This window comes from Narcine bancroftii, chromosome 9 (genome assembly GCF_036971445.1).
Source record: "Narcine bancroftii isolate sNarBan1 chromosome 9, sNarBan1.hap1, whole genome shotgun sequence".
Lineage (NCBI taxonomy): Eukaryota > Metazoa > Chordata > Chondrichthyes > Torpediniformes > Narcinidae > Narcine > Narcine bancroftii.
The window spans coordinates 96,771,549-96,796,672 of NC_091477.1; the positions used below are offsets into that span (position 1 = coordinate 96,771,549).

Consider the following 25,124-nt stretch of genomic DNA (forward strand, 5'->3'; position numbering starts at 1 on the left):
GACCAGTCCATTGGCCTGCGGGTGGAAGGCCGTGATGCGGTGTAGCTGTACCCCCAACCAGTTGGCGAGTTGTGCCCAGAGCGCAGATGTGAACTGGGTGCCCCGATCGCTGGTGAGGTGAGCCGGGACGCCGAAGTGGGCGACCCAACCATGCACAGGACTCGGGAGCAGGAGTCGGTGGTGGCGTCTGCAATGGGATTGCCTCGGGCCAGCGAGTGGTGCGGTCCACCACCGTAAACGGGTAACGGTTGCCCCGGGAAACGGGTAAGGGCCTGACGATGTCCATGTGAATGTTGCTGAACCGTTCCCGGACATGCTCGAACTCCTGTACGGGCACCCTAGTGTGCCTGTGCACCTTGGACGTCTGGCAATGGGTGCATCCCGCAATCTGCTTCCGCAGCCCATCCCATACGAACTATTCTGTCACCATCTGGACCGTGGACCTGATGGACGGATGTGAAAGGTCGTGGATGTGATGGAAGACTTGCCTGCACCACTGCTGTGGAACCATTGGCCGCGGGGTGCCCAAGGAGATATCGCACAGGATGGTGCTTTTGCAGCTCGGAGTCAGGAGGTCTCAGAACCGCAGGGCGGTGATGGCGGTCTTGAAGGCCCTCGTCTCCTCATCAGCTTCCTGGTCCCAGGCGAGCTGGTCGAAGTCGAGGCCAGGCGTCAGCGCGCAGATGGCCAGTCGTGAGAGTGCATCGGCAACCACATTGTCCTTCCCTGCCTTGTGCCGAATGTTGGTGGTAAACTCCGACACGAAGGAGAGGTGACGCTGCTGGCGGGCCGACCAGGGATCCTTTGGCATTGCGAGCGCCTGGGTGAGGAGTTTGTGTTCAGTGAAGATGGTAAAAGTCCTCCGCTCCAAAAAATAGCGGAAATGCCGCACTGCCAGGTACATGCCCAGTAATTTGTGGTCGAAGGCACTATACTTGTGTTCCAGCGGGCAGAGCAGGCGGCTGAAGAATGCCAGCGGCTTCCAATGCCCATTCACCTGCTGCTCCAGGACAGCACTGATGGCTGTGGCAGAAGCATCGACAGAGAGAGCCATATGCAGGTCGGTGTGTGGGTGGGCGAGCATGGCGGCCTTCGCAAGGGCGTCCTTGGTGCCCTCGAATGCGATGCAGGCTTCTGGGTTCCAACCGAGTGTCTTGTGCTTGGCTGCGATGAGGGCGAACAGCGGTTGCATGATGCGCGCAGCTCCCGGGATGAAGCGGTTGTAAAAGTTAACCATACCCGTGAACTCCTGCAGCCCCTAGAGGCTGTTCGGGTGTGGGAACTCCCTGATGGCGGTAACCTTCGCAGTGGCGGGCGTGGCTCCTTCAGCCATGATGTTATGGCCCAGGAACTGCATGGACTCTTTCCCGAACTGGCACTTGGCCGGGTTGATAGTAAGGCCGAAGTCGACCAGCCGGGAGAAAAGGGCACATAGGTGGGCCTTGTGTTGCACCCGGTCCTTGCTGGCGACGATGCCATCCAAATAAATAAAGACGAAATCCATGTCCCTGCCCACAGACTCCATGAGGCGCTGGAAAGTCTAAGCAGCATTCCTGAGCCCGAACGGCATGTGCAGGAATTCGAACAGGCCAAAGGGGGTGATGATGGCCGTCTTGGGTATGTCCTCAGGGTGCCAGCGGCTTCCAATGCCCAGGATCTGGTTATATCCTCACACCAGGTCAATCTTGGAGAAGACCCTCGCGTCATGCAGGTTGGCCGTAAAGTCTTGGATGTGAGGGATGGGGTAACATTCAGGAAGGGTTGCCTCATTGAACCGTTGATAGTCTTTGGAATTAAAATGCACATTCCAGATTTTATTCAGGGTTATTTGTGTATATTTTGGTTTGACCATGTAGAAATTACAGCACTTTTTTACAGTCCCGTCATTTCAGGGCACCACAATGTTTGGGCCATTTAGCTTCACAGGTGTTTATGAATACTAAGGTATGGTTCAATACTTCATTGGTACAGGGATAAGAAAGCTAGGCTTGCTTCTAAGCTTTTGCTCATCTTTGGAGTCTGTAGTTGTCATTTTTCAACATGAGGACCAGAGTTATGCCAGTAAAAGTCAAATAATCCATTATGAGACTGAAAACTTAGAATAAAACAATGAGACAATGCCCAAACTTTAGGACTCCAAAATCAACAGTTTGAAACATCAGTAAGAAGAAAGAGTATACTGGTGAGCTCAGTAATCGCAAAGGAACTGGCATTCCAAGGAAAACCACCACTGCTGATGACAGAATAATTCTCACCATAATGAAGAAAAAATCCCCAAACATATGTTCAACAGACCAGACACACTCTTCAGAAGGCAGGTGTGGATATGTCAATAACTACTATCTATAGAAGGCTTCATGAAAAGAAATACAGAGGCTACATTGCAAGATGGCATACTTTGGATCTTGGGCTGTTCCTTTGTGCCACCACACTTTGCTCCTGCTAACACTCTGATACAGGTTAATCTTGGTCTCATCTGTCCACAAGACCTTTTTATAGAATTCTGCAGGCTCTTTTTAAATACTTCTCAGCAGATTGTAATCTTGCCACCCTTACTGTGGTTCAAAACGTCTTTGTCCCAAACATTATGGAGGACACTGTAAAGACCACTGTTAACAGTCGTTGGAATGTGTTACAATCAAGAAAATTGCTTTGTTCTGAACCATCTGAGAACATTGATAAATGGGAGCAACAAAGTATTTTGTCTTAAATTAATGAAAATGAAAGAATGAATAAAGGAATAACGAAGAGTCAGGTGAATTGAAACTGTGAATTCAATGTAAGGAAGACATGCAAAGAGAAATTAATATTGGATTAAGAGTAGGAAAAAGGAAAAATATTTAAAAATTTAATTTTTAGCATTTTTAGAGCACTAATAATTCACCACCAGCATAAATAAGACTGAAGACATAATTATTGATGACCTAGGTCAGAAATATTATTTGGAAGTCATTAGAATTATCACAATGCCAGAAAACATTTATATGCTGTTATTAGTAAGTAAAAACTTCTGTGCCATCTAATTGTCAACTAAAGTGCACAAGTTGACATCATCCAAAATACAGAAAAGATAAAACATAAATGATACTTCTGTTAAGTTACCGTATATACTCATATAAAAGTTGACCCCCTATTTTTGTCCAGAAATATTGGAATTTTTCCATATATCATGTAAACGTTGACCTTACACTCTCACCTTGGCCCTGGCTGACCCCAGGCCAGAGCTTCCAATGACTCGGCCCTAGCCGCCAGCCATCTGATGCCTCGAACGTGGACTCTCGTCTTGGCTCTGCCCATCAGAGCTCCTGATGTCTATGATGTGGACTTTCGCCCGCATATCATAGCTCCCGACGCCTCGGTTGCAAACTGTTGCCTCAGCCCTGGCCGCCCGTCAATTGTAGCTCCTGATCACGAACTTTCACCTGGACCCTGACCACCCACCCATGAGAGCTCCTGATATCTCAAATGCAAACTCTCGCCTTGGCTTCGGCCACCCACCAATCGGAGCCTCAAAAGCAGACTCTTGCCTCAGCCTAGCCGCCCACCCATCAGAATTCCCGACACCTCCGATGATGCAGATACTTGCCACAGTCCTGACCTCCCCCCCTATGGTCGGACGTGTGTTTTGATATGCAGACTATCATTACTCTAATTGTGTTTTTGTTCTTTATTCGTTTAGAGATCATTTGGACTTCTGCCACTGTTAAGATATTTTGCATTCTAGTGTGAATTTCAGCCTCTCAAAAGTAATAGCCACCCCCACAAATTTAACATTAAGAAATGGTCTACAAACTTCTACTTTTACACGAGTATATATGGTAATAATAAATTGCACACGTCATTCCAACATTTGATGATATTTGTAACTCATTGGGCTTCACTTCCTCTTGATAGGCTAACCTGTACATTGGTAATTTTATTCATCCTTCAATACAGCATTACTTTTTCAGAAAATTCCATCCCACTTATTCAACCTCCCTGCATTTATCAGGTTATACATAACGTTTTGATACAAATAATACATGCAATAAAACTTGTTATTTATTTTATTTTGTAGAGCACTGAAATCTCATCTGTCATTTATATATTATAAACAACTTATGGGTCAATGGACAGAATTCTTAATATGATAAATATTATCCAGATGAGGGAAGGTCAGTTTCTGTCTTGCCTTCAATAACTAATATTGTCCTTTAGGTGCAATTCGTTTGACAAATAAAATATCCTTGGATCCAATTAATTAGTTCTTTAGAATTTCACTTCCTGGAAAAATTGTCTTTATCATTAAATCAGTTTGAATTTTCTCCATTTATTGACTAAGGATAATTAATCTAGCAGCTCAGGATCCAGAACAGTTTGTGGCTCTGACTGAGCGAAGGGAAGTCCATGGAAATATAAATCAGAAGATGTATAAAGATCTAAGCAGGCCTCTACAGGTTACAGTGCTTGTGGCAGTTTACTGGAATACTACAGATCCAAACAAAATGGTTTGTATCTCTGCAATAATGGGGCCTACCCCAAGAGAATATAGTATGTATGATGAGTCTGCTCCCTATCACCACAGGAATGGACAGGAAAAAGTGAATATATCTGAGAAGATAAGGCTGAGACCACAAGAAACTCCAAAGGGTTGTGAATGTGGCTCAGGTCCTCCCTTCCATCAATATCTCTATCTCCCATTGCTTTGTAAAAGTAGCCAAGATATTAAAAGACATCTCATCCTAACACATACCTCTCCCATGAGGAAGAAGATTGACAAATACAAGATCATGCACCACCAGATTCAAAGACAATTTCTTTCCTGTCATTCTCATACTTCTGAACGAACCCCATAATAGTAAAACTGTGCTGCCTTTGCTCCATACCAATTCATCTCTTTCTGTAACTCTGCACTTTTGTACTGTGTTTTACTTGTACTAAATAAGAGATGTCTAATCGGCCTGCTTGCAAGACAATTGGTATCAGTGCATCTTTGCACATTACAATAAACTTGAACCTGAAAATCAATTGAATATGGACTCTGGAGAGGTGAAAGGTGAGAATTATGAAATCTCTTTCCTGGTTCTGTCGAAGAGAGGAAGGCTTGATAATGTATAGTCAAGGGAAAAGAGGCCATAGTTCAAGAAGAAAAAAGAGATTTCAGATGCACCAGTGTGGAAAGTCTCAACTGGAGCACAGAAATGATGCAGATCGGGCATTTCGGACAATGGAATAAAATATTTCCAGTAGACTTTGTGAGATGAAGAATCGAGATAGCTGGGGGGAGTCCGTGGGCATGTACAATATTATATGTTGCTGATTCATTTCCTTTCTGCACGATCACAGAGCTGCATCAATGCACAATTACATCTTCTTGCCTCATTGATTTTGATCAGTTTTAGTTTTATTCATTAGTAGCAATCTCTAGGAGCAAAATATATCTCCAGGTTATGAATGGGTTTTGTTTTTACAGCTATCCACAGGTCATTTTTTTTTCCATGAGTCAAGAAGTAAATAAGATCACTTGTTTACTCCACAGTCTTGTGACTGCTGCTAAACCACTGGAAATTGAAGTCTTCATTCAGCACAAACCAGTGTACTGAACAATCAATTTCTCCTCTCCTTTCCCTTTCATGACATTGCAGTACAATGAAGATTTATACATTTCAAACACAAAAATAAAAGAACATGATTAAGTACAGTTTTGAAGGTCAAATTAGTAAACACACCAAAATGCTGGAGGAACTCAGCTGGTCTTTTCAGCGTCTATAAGCCACAAAAATATATTACCGATGTTTCGGGCCTAAGCCCTTCTTCAAGAAAAAAATCAGAAAAGGCAGGAACAGGATACATCACCAAGTCTCAGAACTTTTTTTTAAATGGGGGAAGAATCCAGACCAACAAAAGGTGTTAATTGAATATGATAATGGACTAGGTAGTATATATCATATCCCAGTGACCACCCATTTCAATTATCCTTCCCATTCCCTTACCAACATGTCTGTCCATGGTCTCATGTACTGCCAGATTGAAACCACTGTAAATTGGAGGAACATCACCTCATCTTCCAACTGGGCGGCATTAATATTGACCTTTGGCTTTCATTAAAAACCGCATCGCCTGCTTCCCCCATCATCTTTCCATTCCCTGTCTCCTTTTGCACAGGCCTGAAATATCGACAATATATCTTTGACTCCTATAGATGCTGAAGAGACCAGCTGAGTTCCTCCAGCATTTCAGTGTGTTGACCACAATCACAGCATCTGCAGCCTATCCATCGTGTTTCATTGAAAGTTATATTGCCCATTTAAGTTTAACAATTGGGCATGGACAATCCTGACCACCTCCACTCGTTCTCATCCACCCTCCTTTTTGGTTCCATCCCCATTTGATTCTAACGCTCTCTCCGTTCCCTCCTTTTGGACTTTTACACCTCTATCCTCGCCTTCTTAACAGGTTCCATGTATTCTAATCACCCACTGTACTCCACCTGATAACTATTTTTTGCCTCTCTCTCTTTGCCATCTGCCAATCTACTTCATCTGTCCATCATTTTTCACCAATCCTCAGAGACACTTGTTCCACCCTCCAGCTCTGACTACTTTATACCAGCTTCTCTTCTACATTTAACTAGTGCTGATGAGAGTTTTGGCTTGAAACGCTGACCATTCTTTTTCTCTGAATGATACTGTTTGACCTGTGGAGCCCCTCCAGCAGATTGCATTTGGCTTCAAATACTGATGACTGTTGTAAGCGATTTTGAACACAAAACCCCAGACACCCATAATATATTTATCTTGTTCACTGTTGAGGGATGGCTCCCTGGTTATGCAAACAGATAGATTAATATAGGAAATAACCACTTAATGCCTTCACTGATCGCATCATTGGTGTTTCAATGTGGCCCAAATATTGCCTTCCCCAGTCTGGTTAGAAAACTATAGAATCAGGATATCCAAGGCTCAATGGCAAGTTTCAATGGTCTTAAAGGATCAGTGGATGTTACATTGTTTAAAAGAATATCATTGCAGTATCAAGTGTGGTTTACATTGTCAGTTTCCATAGCTAATTTCTTAAATGGCCTCCTATGGGAAAATTGGCAGTGTTTTTAAGAAACAATGGTGTCCGTTTACTGTGAGGAGTGTCATGTAGACAGGTTTTATTTAAAGACCGGGTCTCCTTTGAATTAACCAGTTACTCCCCAATTCTCTAACTCCAGAAGATGCCTAAGAAATGGCATCAAAAGCACAATGTAACACCATTTTGTAAAATTTAAACCACAAGAAAGAACAATTACTAAAACCAGCAGTGTACAATTAAGTGATCATTGAGTGATCAGACATGGAGAGGGTGAGCAAATTTAAATTCTTGGGAGTCACTATCTCGGAGGATCTTTCCTGGACCCAACACAGTAATGGCATTGTGAACAAAAAGCACATCAGTGCCTCTACTTCCTCAGGAGTTTGTGGAGGTTGGTATGACATTGGTAACCCTGCCAAATTTCAACAGGTGTATGGTGGAAAGTGTATGACCGACTGCATCACAGTCTGGTATGGGGACAGCAATATCCCTGAGCATAAATCTCTGTAAAAGGTAGTGGTCACAGCCCAGGACATCAAAGGAAAAACAATCAAGAACATCGACAGGGTACAGCAGCAATCAAGAATCCACATCACCCAGCACATGCTCTTTTCTCGCTGCTATCAGGAAAAAGGTATTGGTGCTTCGAGACTCGTATTGGCAGGTTCATGAACAACTGCTATCCCTATGCCATCAGACTTCTGAACAACAAACTCAATCAGGGAATCATTTAAAAACTCTTTTGCACTTTATTGTTTACATTTTTAAAATTTGTTTACATGTGTACTTTTTTTGCACTTTAAGTGGTAATTCTGCCTCACCTACAGGAAAAAGAATCTCAGGGTTGAATGTGACATCATGTGTATACTCTGACAATAAATCTGAAATCTGGAGAGAGAAAAAAATTCTCATAGCCATTCATAGGAATGCAAGTATAAATGTATACTAGACTTCTGAGTTTAAGAGAGGCAAGCCTGGCAATGACAAAAATTCACCCTGGGACAATTCATAAATGACTATCCAAAAATTTGAGATATGTAATAAAATTCACTTGCAGCATTTCTTTGAAAAAAAGTAGGCACATAATCAGAACATTTACTTTTTCAACTTCTGTTCATGAAGCATGCAGATGTCTTTCTAGAAACATTAGTTAAGTTTATTGTCATCTGATTGCACAAGTACAACCCAACGAAACAGCTTTCTCTTTCTCTGATCGTTGGTGCAAAAAACACACATACCCACAAAACCAGACATTCAATACATGTGCAAGACAAGTATTCATATATACAAATGTTGTTTTGTGTTTCGTGAATATGAGAGTCTTATGAGACCTCATTTATATGTATGTGTCCGTAAATTGGAGGGGCTGTCAGTCTATGTCTCCTTGCACTTGATACTTATGACAATAGTTCAGTCTTTGGTGTTCATGGTTTTGAATGTCTACATTAGATATCTTTATAAGTACCTTTGTTCAATTGGATCAACCTTGTATCACCAGGCTATTCATATAACCAAACCCCATCTTGCCTGATATTTATAAATCCATTGTGCATTCTCTAAGTGTTTTTCATCTTAGGTTTTGGCTTGCAGCCTGGAACTGTCCAATTGCAGCCAGTGTTTTATAAAGGTTCATTGTCACTTCCTTGCTCTTATACTCTATATATCTAAATATTAAGCCAAGGATCCCAAATGCTTTTCCAATTATTTTCTCCTCATGCCAGACTGCTTTCAATGGATCCTGAACACATTCCCCCTTTTTTAGGGTTGTACCCTCTGGTTAATATTGCTTCTTTTCATTCTTTTTACCAAAATGTGACATCCCCTATTTGTAATCTGTAACTTTAATCTACTATATCTTTACCCATTCCACTACCCTATCTATATCTGCTTAAAGTCTATTTGGGGTTTCCACCTTCAAATTTGTTTGTCACATGTATATTTGGGAACCCAAGTCCAAGTCCTTAGTTTAAATGTCAATTAATCACTGAAAAGCATTTTTTGTACATTTTATGCTCATTTGAAAAAAATCAACCTTTCACTATATTCCACTTCCTCTCACAACTTTCCAGCTACGTTATCACAATTGCTTTTACACCATGGACTTCAAGCATAATTGCATCAACTATTTGGCAATTTATCAAATGCCTTTGTGAAGTTTATGTAATCATATTTCCCTCACCAACTCTCTCTTAATTTTAACAATCCATTTTGGGTTTCTTGAATCAACTCACACTCATCCTAGGGGCTGTTAATTTTATCCCTGATTATTATTTCTTGAATTTTTCCATAATGAAATTAAATTTATTAACTTGAGTTTAATTCTTTTTGAACAAACATGTTTTCAGTTTTCAGATTCTTCTCCTAAATATTCAGATGTTTGAAAGATTACAAGGAAGGCTAATCCTCTGAACCACATCTCCAACAGATGATTTATCCACTTTAGGTCTGACTTGGCTTCCTAACACCAACTTTCCAATCTTTTAAGACCATCCAAAATCTTAACCACAAGAGTTTTCAAAAACAGGTTTGAGATTATTTTCATGTTGTGGTTTGAAATCAAGGGACTTTGCCTGTATAAGATTTTAAAAGTAAATTTGTCAATCTGAAAAACCACCAAATGTCATGGAGGAAATAAAGTAACAGTAAAAAAAAATGGGAGGAACCCTGCTGGTCATGCAGCATCCAAAGTAGTTAATGTTTGGAGCTCTAACCCTCAGGGAAGCAATGCAAATTTTTTTTAGGTGCAGGAGCTCACCAAACCCAGCGACAAGGAGGTTTCGCGTGACCTATCTTTGGTGACTGCCATGTTATATTTGATGGTGTATAATTGACTGTGAACCAAAGGACTGCGAACTAGGATGCCTTGTCATGGAAGAAAAAGAATAGCTCCCAGGGAGGAGGGGTTGTCTTATCTACCGTTGTCCTGAGCAGGCCCCGTGAGGTGCTGGAGTGGACCTGAAGCAGCCCGATGAGATGCCGGGCAGTGCTCCGGGTGAGCTCTGGCAGCACTGAACCCCTGCTAACACTTCATCAGGAATCATGACTCCTGTAGGAAAAGCAGTTAAATTTGGAAGCTATTTTTGTTCAACATTGCCCTCTTGTGCAAATGTGACAAATTACAATAGTCCCACAAAGATGGACTGTAGAAGGCAAATTGATCCATGATGGAAAAGTGTTGCAGGTTTCTGAGAACAAAGCAATTTACTACCAATGATGTTAATACAGTTACTTGTTCTCTCAATAGTACCCTATTTAAGTGATGAAATATTGACAGTTTCACCAACATTTCTCTATAATGTCTATAAACCCAAGGATCACAAATACCTTTCCAATTATTTTCTCCTCATGCCCGACTCAATGGATCCTGCACTCATTCCCCCCAAAACAGTTCTCATGTCCTTTTTATGATTGTACCTTCTGGTTAATATTGCTGTTTTTCATTCTTTCTACCAAAATCTAACACCCCCATTTGTAAAACAGTAACTTTCATCAACAATATCTTTACCCATTCCATGACCTTACCTAGTTCTTCTTAAACTCTATTGCTATCCTCTCAGATTATACCTCCACATTGAATGTCATCTGCAAATTTTGGAACTCATCCAATCATTAATATAGATTGCATATAAATATAATTATTGAATGCATATGAACCAGAAAGAATAGCAAGGCTGTTGTGGTTTGGCAAATACAGAAAACTGGCTCCAAGACTCTATTCCAGTTTCAGCGATCCAGCTAAATGGTCTTATTTCCATCAGGGAAGACAAAGATGCTGCTGGTTCTGGAATGACTTGAGGATGGGTTTGGGGGGTGGGTGGGGGGGGGAGTCGTCCTGTTCATTTACATCAATGAAAACTGGTGCACAAATTTCTCTGATGTAAGAACCTTCTGCTTAGCTGAAATAGAGTACCTGATGGTGAAATGCAACCCTTCTACCTGCCCAGGGAACTTACTGCCATGCTGATTAATGCTGTTTACATTATGTCCAAGGTGAATGAAGGTAAAATAATGAAAGAACTTTATGATGCCACCTGAGAAGTCCAGATTTCCCACACTGACAGTGGCATGGTTGTAGCTGGTGACTTTAATCACACCAACCTGAAAGCAAATCGATCATGGTTTAACAGTATGCATCTTTGCTGCCAGAAAACATCCTGGATTGAATGTACACCACCTTGGATATTTGGATCATACATCAGTCCTGCTAACTCCGGCATATACACTGCTGGCCATGCGAATGAGGCCACTTCACAGGGAGATTAGGACGTGACCAGTGGGGGCATTGCAATGTTACAGGATGGCTATGAGACCATCGACTGGAGCTGTTTCAGGGAAGCGACCACTTACAACAGTCACGCTAATATTGAGGAGTACACAAGCTCAGTGACTGGCTACATCAGAAAATGCATTGAGGATGTCACCGGGATCAAATGCTTCACAACCAGGGCTAACCAGAAACTATGATTGAATGCAGAGATCTGGGCTCTTCTCAAACCTCATGATGCTGCTTTCAGGACAGGAGACAACTTGGCAGTAAGATCAGCCAGGGCGGAACTCTCCTGTGCAATCCAGAAGGCAAAGCATGGGTATGCAAGGAAGATTAGAAACACGAGGTGCATGTGGCAAGGGATCAAAAACAGACCCCAAAACAACCTTGCGAGTCAAAGACAATGACACCTCCCTTCTGGAGACAGATCATCTGTGTATGGTTCGACGACAAGAATAGGCAGAGGCCAAAGAAAGCTCCTTTACCCCCTGATGAATGAATCCCTACATAGCCGTGGCTGAGGTGAGGAGATCCCAATTCAAGATCAATCCACACAAGGCAGCGGGACCAGACAACATAACCTAGTCAGCTACTAAAGCACTATGCAGTCCAATTGACAGAGGTCCTTACAACTTCAACATGTCACTGCAGCAATCCATCATCCATGTGGGTTTCAAGACAGGAGCGATCATCCCAGTACCAAAGAGGACAACTGTAACAGGCCCCAATGACTTCCACCCAGTGAAATGCTTCAAGCATCTGGTTATGAAACACATCAAAGCACACCTCCCAGAGACACTGGACCCATTTAAATTCACCTTCAGACAGAACTATTCTACTGATGATGCTATAGCCTTGTCTCTCCACTCAGTCCTGACTCACCTGGAGAACATAGCTGTTCATTAACTTCAGCTCTGCATTTAATATGATCATTCTCCAGAGTCTGGTGGAGACGTTGTCCTTGCTGGGTCTCAACAACCCTCTCTGTAACTGGATTGTGGACTTCCTAACAGAAAACCACAGTCCATCTGGGATGGCAGCAGAACATCGAACACTGTCACACTGAGCACCTCAGATCTCACTCTGGTTATGCTACTGACCCACAACTGCCTTGCCAGATAAAGCTCCAAGTCAAGTTTTCAGGTGTCATGACGGGTAGTTGGCCTCATGAGCAACAACGATAAGTCACACTACAGAGGTGGAAGATCTCATGAAATAGTGCGAGAATAACAACCCAAAACTCAACATGATGATTGTGTACTTCAGGAGGACCAGGGACAACCATCCTCCACTACACACTAATAGCTCTGTAGCAGAGAAAGAGAGCACCAAGTTGCTCAGAGCCCACTTAAGAAGTGACCTATCCTAGACACAAAACATCTCCTCATCTGTGAGGAAGGTGCACACTAAGGCAGAAAAGGCTACAAGCCACTACCTTTCTACAGGAGCTCTATTGAGAGCATACTGGCTGGCTGCATCATAGAGCAAAATGCCAGTTCTGTTCGATTTTATGTACTTTACATGTGGAATTCTGCCATTATTAAATTGTGAGTTGAAACATTAAAAAAAAAATTAGGGGCCTGAAGTGAATCAGAGTTTGAAATAGAAATGTCATCCAACAGATCGTACCATTGGCTACAATTAAGATACCAAGTACAATCATGAAGTGGTCACAGTCAGCCATAAATTTATAAATGCACTTGTTTAATTTTTATCATCTATCTATCATGTCAATGTGAAAGGCTCAATTTGAATAGCTTTTATATAAGACATAAAACAGATATTTCTCTTCCACATAAAATCCAGCAGAGCAAAATATAACAATGAGCATAATGATAGAAAAGTTCAGTACAATTTTACATCCATAAAAATTATAAAAAATAAACTATAATTTGATAAAGAATATTCATTAAATGCTCGCATTTAATAAAAAAGATCTCTTGACTCTGATTTGTACAGGTAGTCTCGGCAGCCAAGTGAAAAGGGATGCACTTTTTAAACTCTTTTTCATAATACAATTTACATATTCACTTGTTATTAATCCAAGCTCAGCAAACCACCTCAGGACAAATTATTTGCCCAAGACTTTCAAAGGATATTATCCATCAAATTCTGAAACTCATTTTAATTGATTTGCAAAAGGATAGCATTTTATTTTTCCACAATATTAAACTTTTAAAATTATTCTTAAGTGAATTATTTTCATAAGGTTTTAGTATTGTGAAACATTGTTAAAAGGAGAATATCACTTAACATTTTAAAAATGTTTCAAGATGAAAAATTAACAACAGCAATAACATCCTTTATTTTTTTTGCTGTTGACCATTTAAAGTTTAAATAGTGCATGCTGACGATGCCAGTGGTGGCTAAAATAATGATCAAGGAGCTCAATTATAAATTTTGTATATGTATGCACTGTAGTTTATACAGTCTAGGAATCCTCAAACTTTTGCTAATTAGTAACATTATGAAGGTCATTAAGTCCTCATCAAGTCCTCCGAATAATTATCGGAAATAAAGATAACTTAAATGGACATTAATCTGTTATGGTATTTTTTAACCTTAAGAATTCTGCAGAGAGCCTGATAAGTGAGATTCTCTTTGTAACAATAGTCAACAATAAAGGAATGATCAAAGTTGAACATTTATTAGAATATCACCTTCTGAATTGACTTCAAAAGACCATATATATTATGGAACAAAAATAAATATATTAAAATAAACTAAATTAGAATGACATTAAAATTACAATAATGGGACATTTTGTTGGAAAAATTTTGGAAGAAAAACAAATATTAATATCACTCAAACACTTCCAAATCATTTCTAAAAGCATTATAGGACCAGTTATACATTCCCTTTCATGGATAAAAAATAACAAAACAATTAACTGATGTCTTCTAAAACTCTAACTACATTAAATAAATATTAAGCAAACACAAAATACATTTTGATGTTAAACAAATGAATTTTAATAAAAAATGGCCTCAATAATTTATTTAATTTTAATATCCTCTATAGATATTGTGAATGGAAAATGGACAAACATAAGCATTTGCTTTAAGTTTCAAGATGTGCACATTTTCAAACCTTCAGACATATCCAAGATTTTCCAACTCACTGCGGTATCGCTGCTCTGACACTTTGCATTTATGCAGTTTGCTTTCAAGGTGCAACCTAAATTCTTGTTCCTCACTGGCTCCAATATTACACATGGAACAATAGAACTGTCCACTTGGTGTCACGCACATTGCTAGGTCACGTGGAATCCGTTGCCGGGAACGTGGATTAAAATAAGGACCTGTATAAATATAAAATATTATATACATACTGTACACAAACGTGCTCTAGTTCTTTTCTCACCTAACCTCAGTAGAGAAAGTCTGCTTGTATTAACTTGATCTATACCCTTCATAATTGTCCATACCTTTCTCAAATCTCTCCTCATTCTCTGAAACTCGAGGGAATAAAGTCTGAACCATTTAACCTTTCCTTGTAACTCAGCTCCTCAAGACCTGGAAACATCCTTGCAAATCTTCTCTCGACTCTTTCAATCTTATTGAAATCTTTTCTGTAATTGGGTGACCAAATGGCACAGAATAAGTGAGCCTTCAGCTTCAAAAGAGATTATTAAGAAAGGTGAGAAAAATCAGGATTTATTGTAATGAACAAATTATGAAATTTGGTGTTTGCAGCAGATTCATAGAGCAAACATACACATTATAACCATCTCATGACATCACTATAAAAAATAAAATAAAAATAATAACAATAACAGTGGACGAAAAGTCAGGCAGTGTCTTTGTTCCCTAATTATTCAGGAATCTGATGGCAGTGGGAAAGAAGCTGTCCTTGTGCCGCTGAGTGCTCATCTTTCGGCTCCTGTACCTTTTCCCTGGTGGTAGCAGAGCGAAGAGGGCATAGCCTGGGTGGTTGGAATCTTTGAGGATGGAGGCTGGTTTTTTAAGATACCACCTCATGTAGATGTCCTCAATGAAGTCTGGTGCCTCTGATGTCACAGGCTGAGTTAACAATACTCTGGAATTCATACTTGTTCTGAGAATTGGCACTTCCATATCAGGCAGTGATCCAACCAGCCAGAATCCTCTCCGTGGTACACCTGTAGAAGCTTACAAGAGTCTTCGGTTTCATACTGAACTGCCTCAAACACCTCACAAAGTATAGCCGCTGGACAGGTCAGGTCTTCAGAGATATTGACATCCAGGAATTTGATGTTCTTCACACACTCCGCTACTGAGCCCTCGATGAGGACTGGGTCGTGTTTCCCCAACTTCCTCCTCAAGTCTACAATCGTCTCCTTGATTTTGCTGACGTTGAGCGCAAGGTTGTTGTCGTTGCACCATTCTATAAGATGATCCATCTCCCTCCTGTACGTTTCCTCATTGCTGTTTGTGATTCTCTGACAACTGTGGTGTCATCGGTAAACTTGTAGATGGCATTGGAATTGTGCCCGGCCACACAGGTCTGGGTGTATAACAAGCAGCACCCTAAGGATGCTAAGTATGCATCCTTGGGGTGCACCTGTGTTGCTGATCAGTGAGGAGGAGGCATTGTTTTCAATTTGTACTGACTGTGGTCTTCTAATGAGAGTCAAGGATCCAATTGCAGAGGCCTCGAGTTTGTAGCTTCTTGACCAGCACTAAAGGAATAATGGCATTGAAGGCTGAGCTGTAGTCTATGAAGAGCAGCTGTATGAATGAATTGCTGTTTTCAAGGTGATCCAAAGCTGAGTGGAGAGACAGTGATATTGCAACTACTGTGGAGCAACTGTGACAATAGGTAAATTGCAGTGGGTTGTATGTAAAATCAGACATGGAATACAAGTTGCTTATTTTTAAAATTGTGTCAGTATTTCTCTAAATGACCAACGGTTTTACAATTACCTCTATTGTCAAAGAAGTTTCCTCTACTCTGGCCATTTGGCAACAAATGAAACATAATAGACTGGGACTGAATTTTGTCTTTGGCTGCTAATGCTAAGGTATAGTGAGTGCTATAATATCCACTGCACATCGTACTTCTCTTTCAATTTTTCATTCTATTTAAGTTGATGAAATAAATACCAGGAAATGTCTAAAACTATTTATTGCTAAAAAGATATTTCCATTGCCAGTCAATAAATTACTATTCTGATCCCATTTTATTTTTAAAAGTTGTAACTGACCTTTTTCTAAAGGGAATACATTGACTTCATAACAATGCTAATATAATCCAAAGGACAATGCCCTTTCCTTCAAGACTAAAGGCCAAGGATTCCTTCAGAGATTTGGGCAAACAAGGTTGGGTGGCACTTCAATACAAAGAAGTGGAAGTTAGGCTGAAATATAAACTGATGGCTCCCTTCTCAAAGTGAAAGATCTCATGGAAGAAAAGGAAGTGTTCTCTTGACATCCTGCAAACATTTATTTCATTGTTGTACATTGTTAATATGTTAAATATTTGCCACATAATAAACAAAATCATTGCATACCTAGAGTATTTTGAACTCCATGCAGATTGCGACGATTTGGCACTACTTTAAAAGCATTCCCTTCTTTCCTTTGTTTCCTCTTTGTGAGTTCTGTTGCATCTCTGCAGGATAATAATTCTTTGTTAGTCAGTTTAATGATCATATGATTTCCTTAACTGTTTTATAGCTTTTTAAAGTGATCTCGCAACCACCATACCTTCTGGTGTACACAATTCCAATTTCAATAATTTGGTGTCATTATTTTCAATGCATATCTTATTTTGAAAAAACATTTTTTTTTTACGTGGGCTAAAAAGTTAGGGAAGCCCTGGCCCAATGGAAAGTGAAGGATGAATTGAAACTGGACCAGATGTAATCCCTGGTGGAGTCCTCAATGCCTGTGCAGCAGAAGTATTCGCAGGCATTTTCAACCTCTCTCTCCTTGCCTGAATGGTCATGGGAATAAGGTTCAGAAGAGCTGGATAGCAAGAACTGAATGGGAACACATGAACCAAGGTGAAGCACAAATTGGAACTGTGACAAATGCACTCCCTTTTGATTGTGGAAAACAACTTGAACAGGTGCTAGGAGCTTTCAATCTACTCCTGAAATATGCATTTACCAAGAGCATTCTATTTGCAAAATGCAAAGATCTTTTTCAGAATTTATCTAAAACTGCTGAACACCGGGTTATGTTCCCGATGGTCTATTCCCAAGAAGACACACTGAAACAAATACCAATTCCTGCTGAACAATTATCAGCTCATTAAAAGATGCTCTAGGCCAGGGGTGGGCAACCTTCAACCTGCGATGGTCTATTCCCAAGAAGACACACTGAAACAAATACCAATTCCTGCTGAACAATTATCAGCTCATTAAAAGATGCTCTAGGCCAGGGGTGGGCAACCTTCAACCTGTGATCTCATGTGTGCAGGGCAAGGAGATATTAATAAATATCTGGGTGGCGTGTTGTCCAGTGAGTGCAGAACAGAGCAGGGGGCACGGGACACTTTTAGAGGGGAATTAAGTGGCTCAACACAAATGGTCGCTGAAGCCCACGTTGGTTTTAACAAGCACTGCAGGGCTTGCAGAGGGGAGGTAACTCGGAAGTTTCCTCCCTTCGCAGCCAATGCCCTTGATCCAAGGGGTGCGCGGTGCATCTGTCAAAAGGGGCACTGGTCCAGGGAAAAGAGCCACCAGGAAACCTCATGGGAAGCACGGCCTTGAACAGCAACAAGAAGGGGTGATAAAGAGGAATAAGTGGCACATGTTGTGCCTAAACATCCCAGTAGGTGAATGTCATTGCTGCTGTTGTCGCCGCCTAAACGGTGGGGGCTGAACAGGGAGGGGGAGTGAATGAGAGCCGTGGGCAAGGGAGGAAGGGCCAAGCCGATTGCTGTGCAGCTGTGAGCTCACCTTAATAAAGTTATTGCAGGGGAAAGATAAATGCACCAAACACCAACTCAACCTTAAAGCCATCTTTGCTGGAGTGAATTAAATGCTCGGCCAACTGCTTAACATCAAATATCGACAGGTCAAACCCCTAACTAAATCGGCTTTATTAGAGTTAAACGCACATAAACATAGTGTAAGGTCAATCTTAAAAAGAACAAGATTAGTATCAATTTGAGCCCTTCCTGCTATTGCACATTGAGGAGCTAGAAACAGTCTAAAAAAAAAATCCCAAGACCATTTGCTCAAGGAAACTAAAGAAAAACTCATGTCAAGCTCACATAATGCAAGTGAAATCACATTGCTTGCTTTAGGAATTGTGACACAAAAGCTATGTATGTATGTATGTTTTATAAATATAGTAATATTTATAAAATTAAAAATGTATAATGATAAAACAAGCCTTCTAAAGCATCTAATATCTTTCTTCACACTGTATAGTCTCTTGTCATTTGACATGCATACAGAAAGAGGACCAAGATCAAAAATTAAAAAAAATGCATTTTCAGCACAGAGTACCCATTCTGTTTACACTTAAAAATTCAAGTTCTGAATTTGTTATTGGAATTTAAATTATTAATTATTGTCAATCTATAAATGTTGTGCCACATGATACAAATTAAATATATTTTGCGAATTGTTTTTGACTAGGTCTATAGGCTTCATTATCTCTATTAAAATTAAACTTGTGTCAATTAAGAAAAATTATGAGGTTAATTGACATAGGAACTTGTTCATATATACAGACATCCATACTCCTGGAGGTTCTTCCCAGAACATTGGCCATGGATTTGCTCACCCCACATTGTGCATATCTTTCTAAATTCTGTGTATCTGGCAGATGTGAAAAGACACATTTGAGTAGTGAAGATTCATTGAAATCGTTTTTTAAATATTATTTGTGTGATACAGATTTTGCTGGTATGGCTTCAGTTTATTGACCAACCACATTGCAGAACATACTGTAACCCAAAAATAATCTTGGGCACTGCCTCAAAGAAATTCGACCTTTTAGGAGTTAATTTCTGGAATCTTCATGATAGAGGTTTAAGACAATATTCCAAAATGAGAAATAAATCAAAGATTCATAAATTGGACACAGCAAAAAAAAAAGCAGAAAATATTTAATTGTTTATTTTCCCTCCTGGATAGTATTAAAACTCAGATGTTGCTGCTAGTAATATATGCTTGGAGGGAGGTCAAATGAAAACATTTTCCAAAGAGGCACTGTTCTAAAGATTGGTGGCAGATTGGGTGATGGCCTTTACTAGAATATGAACACCTGAAGGAATAAACTCCAGGTCTATGGACCCAAAAGAAGCAACGTACTTAGAAATCAAACATTGAAACAAAATTTAATTGTTTTTTTTTGTTTAGAAATGAACTATCCACATTATCAAAATTATGATACTAAAAAAAAAACTGTCATAGATTTTTAGCATACATACAAAAGTGAATTTGTTTTCTGAGCTTCTGCCAGCCGCAGCCTCTTTGCATGGTTCTTTCCTTGATAATGTGCTTGTGCCACAGCAGGAGAGCTAAAAGAGGCATCACAGAGTTTGCAGTAATCATTTGCTGTGGCCAAAATCACACGACTTGCCGACTTGGAGGACCCTGACTGAGTGGAAAATAAGATATAAATAATCAAAATAAAGGAGGCAACTTGTTTTGTAGACTGCAGAGTATCTTGTAAACAAAGGAATAACCAGAAACTTGTTTTTTTCCTTGTATATAACAGATAACAAAGACAAAAAGGCAACGTTCAAGTATTCTAATGATTTTAAAACCAGAATTTTTGTGGAATTATATACCATGTGTCAAATACAGGCATTGCTGCAAAGAAGATGCTTTGGGTCCAGGAATTCTGAGAGACTTGTTTAAAAACTGCTCCACGTACATCTTCTTGGCATCTAGACAGGGCTGTTTTCTACTTGAACGTAAATGTCAAAGTCACTCTTAGCTAAAATGCTTTGGTTTAGAATTTTAGCCACACATTGCAGCAATGTTACACTAAGCACAGATTTTCTTTACAATGTTATTTTAGGTCAAACTAAGTAATCAATGTTGTTGTGCATCACTAGGGCAGCATTGATTGTTAGCATTCACATTCTGTACATTCAACAGTCCATATTAATGAATGAATGTGGAAAATGCTTTTGGCATAATAAGCTACCAGTTAACATCCCAGGAATTCATATTTAAAGGATATTATATTTCCTGGTGGAGAATGCAAAATAATCATGTCCAATGGCAGATCTGTTGGATACAAATTCTAAGACTGCTATTGTGCCATTATGGTTTAAAAGGAAGTTAGTCAAGGTAATCACAAATCAGTCAGCTCAACATCAGTGGTAGATAAATGTTTCTTTTACTCTCTTTAATCAGCCATGATTCATAAAAAAAATTCATGTTAACTGTTCTTGATTAATTTAAAAAAGTCATTTCTGTTTTATTCTCAGAATTGATTCCAATAGTTTATCTATCAGCAAAATTAAACTATCTGGCCTGTAGTTCCTCCCTTTTTGAACAGTCATACAATATGATTGGTTCCCCAGTCCTTGGTATCTCTTCTGTGATCAGATAGAATTTAAAAAAAATGGTCAAAATCTCTGCAATTTCCCCTCTTGCAAACCTGCCATATGTTTCATTCAACCTGCCATACATGTTTCATTCAACCTGCTATATGTTTCATTCAACCTGCTATATGTTTCATTCAAGTCTAGCAATTTATCCCCTTTCAGTCAAACTGAACTACCTAGCACTTAGTGTCTTACTCTGTCTATCCCATTACACATATTCTCCTGAAGTACAAAATTACATTGTCCCCTCTGGTGTGAAGAAAGCAACAATGTACTCACCAAGAAACTGGCACATTTACTCTACCTATACAAAAAAAAACCCATGCTATTTTCTTGCTCTTTGCACTCTTAGCAAACATTTTTGCATTGCCATTAAAGTTCACTCTTCTTTTTCATGCCTTGTTACACTTTCATAACTTTGCTTTTACTTTCACCCTTACATCTTCTATCTTCTTTGAGGAATAAGCTCTCTGTATCTGATACTTTTTTACCCCCCCCCCCCCCTCCTTGGCTTTGAAATCCAGTGGGTTCGAGATTAGTCAACTATATGGCATTTTGCAAATGAGCAGTTACATTGAGGTCCAGTTTGTTCTCTTGGATCACCATTGGAGATTCTATGATGATATATGAAGAACCATATTCATAAGCCAACATTATCAAAAAATAGTTCATTGTTTCTTCTGGACACCTTGCTTTACACAAGAACATGTTATTTGTTAGCATTAGATTTTGGTGTAAACACAACAGATCTGTCTTGGATGTGAGACAGCAGTAGTGCAAGGTAAATATGAATGGCTGTTTCACATCTGTATCTCATCACACTATTTAAAATCCCAAATACTTTAGATAATTTAAACACGTGCTATTAGATTGGTTCTGTAGTGGCTTGGAACTCAGAGAATACGTATCGTGTTTTTTTCAATATATATATAAAAATACTTTTTTTAAGGTTTGCCTGGAAGTTTCCTCTCACTTCGTCTAACTGCAAGTTTCCAACATTGAACCTCTCTCTGGGGGCTTTACTGTTCCTGGACTTTGGCTTGAAGTGAAGATTGAGCTTGCAGCGAACAAGCCGGTGGTCAGTGTGGCATTCCGTGCTGGGCATGACCCTGGTGTGGAGCACATCTCGTTTGTCTCTTTCTTGCACCAGGACGTAGTCCAGGAGGTGCCAGGATGCACCAAGGTAGTCTTCAGGCTGTCCCTCTGCTGAAAAAGGGTGTTTGTAATGACAAGCCGCTGTTCTGCGCAGAGCTCCAACAGGAGGCGCCCGTTGTCGTTGCACTTGCCGACACCATGCTTGCCCAGGATTCCTGGCCAGGTTTCTGAGTCTTTGCCGACGCAAGCGTTGAAGTCGCCAAGGATGACAACCTTGTCGGCTGTAGGGGTGCGTTGAATGAGGTTGCGCAGATCAGTGTAGAACTTGTCCTTTTCTGCTTGTTCCGCTTGGAGGGTTGGAGCATAGACACTGATGAGAGTGATGCGACGCTTGTTTTGAAGGGGGAAATCGCATGGACGTGATCCGGTCCGAGTGGCCTGTCGGGAGGTTTTCTAGTTTGGAGGCAATGGAGTTCCTCTACCGGCATCACCTACGGCTCCTAGAACGCTTCCACCAGCATTGTCTCCGCTCCATCCTCAACATTCATTGGAGCGACTTCATCACCAACATCGAAGTACTCGAGATGGCAGAGGCTGACAGCATCGAATCCATGCTGCTGAAGATCCAACTGCGCTGGGTAGGTCACGTCTCCAGAATGGAGGACCATCACCTTCCCAAGATCGTGCTATATGGCGAGCTCTCCACTGGCCACCGAGACAGAGATGTACCAAAGAAGAGGTACAAGGACTGCCTAAAGAAATCTCTTGGTGCCTGCCACATTGACCACTGCCAGTGGGCTGATATCGCCTCAAACCATGCATCTTGGCGCCTCACAGTTCGGCGGGCAGCAACCTCCTTTGAAGAAGACCGCAGAGCCCACCTCACTGACAAAAGACAAAGGAGGAAAAACCCAACACCCAACCCCAATCAACCAATTTTCCCTTGCAACCGTGTCTGCCTGTCCTGCATCGGACTTGTCAGCCACAAACGAGCCTGCAGCTGACGTGGACATTACCCCTCCATGTCCGCGAAGCCAAGCCAAAGAATATAAAAATAACTACACTAAGTACGAGAAAGATAAATATACAAACAGAATTAATTAATATAGCTTAAGTTCAGCTATACTACTACAGAAATTATCAAGACACCTAACAGTTGTAATATTCAAGACATTGCTTCAATACCAACATACACTTACAATACCTGGGATGCTGGAGGATGTGTGGCTGCCTGATCAACAGAGTGAGTCATTTTGAAAGTAGACACACATTGATGTCCAGCATAATAATTACGAAGTTTCTTGGAGTGGTTTTTACCCTAAAATAAAAATTATTAAATTAATTATTTCAGCAGTGAATATATCTACATTTCGCATGATGGGATCAAGATGCCAAAGAATATTTCCAATAAACAGATACAGTAAAATCCGTTATCCAGAATTCAAGTAACTGACACCCTCAAGCAACTGGGAAAAAAAAAAATCACAGAAAATAAATACCAATAGGTAAAAAAATAGTTTAAAAAATGGCACCCCCAACTAGTCAGTTTGCCAATCCACACAACAGGCAATCTCAAGCAACTGACAAATTCACTGATCCAGCATCTACCAATCCCCATAGGTAATTATTATTTACAGGTACTCCCCAACTTATGACCTACTCAACTTACGACTGAGTTAAAGCACTCTGATGATATTGAATTCATGCCCTTAATTATCGCACATGTGCCAATCGAACTCAAATATGCGAACCCACTATGCATGCATCAACCAAACTCCAATGCAAAAGCCAATACATTCGCCAACCAAACTCCAATATGCGAACCCACCATACATGGGCCAACTGAATTCCAATACGCGAACCAATTGCACGTGCGCCAATCGAAGACTCACTCATGCGCACAGGAATCAAGATGGCGCATCCAGTCTAAGAATCCCAGAATGCAGACTAACAAGTATGCACATTTTGGCTCTTACATGCCCTGTATCCCTGTTATAGTTTGTCAAATACAACAAAAATCAACGATTTAAAAAAGATTTGATTAAAAAGTTTGCTTTGACTTCGGTACTCCACACATAAGGGCAAAATTCCAACTTGCATGCATTCCGAGATGCGACTGATCCTTCAGTCCCAATTATGGACACAAGCCAGGGACTGCCTCTATGTATTATAGTTGGTATTTTGCAGAAGGGATAAATAACCTTTCTCAACTTTGTTCTCTCATTTAGCAGCATAACTCATCGTTACAAAATGATGTTATATTAATCTTTAGGTTATTTTATTTATATATATATATATATATATATTTTAGAAAAGTTACTGGGTGGATTTGAACAGGGAAAGACACACTTTACATCATTTTAAAGCAGATGCCATGACTCCATCAAGTTGGAGATGAAGGAATTTATTGTCCAGTTGAAAGCGGTGAACAGAGCCATGAACCTCGAGTTGTTTATTAAATTGGAAATCTGTTTGCTCGAAGATTAAAAAGTAGCTTGACTGCTACTTCAGAGTATTAAGCAGTTTGGTTATTATTCTCCATTGAAACCTGGAACAATATAGTTTACTTAGAAAAACAGAATTAGTCACTGACTGCTCACACATGAGCAGGGTTCAAGGAGTCTTGACTGTACACAATGTTTGACCTTGTATTAACAAGCATGTGTGTGGGTCTCCTGTCATGCGTATGTGTTAAGGCATGATTCCTCATGAACAGGACTGGCAGGAACAACTCCACAAATAGCAAAGGAGCCTCAGGGCACAAGGGAAGAATTCCCAGGTAGACTGATGATAATGCAGGGTTAAGCAGGTTTACTGCTGGACCACGGAAGATTTATAGACTGGGCTGACAGTTTGGACCTGCAAGAGGAGAAGATTGGGCACTATCTGGTATACCTCCTTGAAAAGCCGGGATCTCCCAAGACTGAGGGAAGTCATGGGTACGGGGTGGGGGGGAGGGGGGTTGCCCAATGGCTTATGGCATCTTTCCTGAGAAGCCAACAGGAAATTATAGGAGAATTATAAGAGAATTAGGCCAACATGGTACTCAGAAAGATAGAGGATAGATACCTTCCGGCATTGCTGTTGTGTGCTACAGGAAGCAACGCAGACTGCCCAAGTGCACGCAACCATCCCAGAGGTGAAAGGCATAGAGGCAGCTTGCAAGCTAATTAAAATGCAGCAGCTACAAGCAGCTCGCCAG

General features: G+C 40.5%; 1 protein-coding gene across 7 annotated transcripts in view; it reads right to left on the bottom strand.

Moving 5' to 3' along the window:
- Positions 1-13,009: 13,009 nt before the first annotated feature.
- zmat3 (zinc finger, matrin-type 3) overlaps positions 13,010-25,124 on the bottom strand; it is a 32,513-nt gene continuing 20,398 nt past the window's right edge. For all 7 annotated transcript variants that reach the window (XM_069896969.1, XM_069896970.1, XM_069896972.1 and 4 more), the window contains 4 exons: positions 23,127-23,240; positions 19,697-19,866; positions 16,818-16,918; positions 13,010-14,627 (listed from right to left, as the gene is read on the bottom strand). In XM_069896969.1, the coding sequence (XP_069753070.1) occupies positions 14,419-14,627; positions 16,818-16,918; positions 19,697-19,866; positions 23,127-23,240 (594 nt within the window). In that variant the 3' untranslated portion in view covers positions 13,010-14,418. The remainder of the gene's footprint in view (positions 14,628-16,817; positions 16,919-19,696; positions 19,867-23,126; positions 23,241-25,124) is intronic.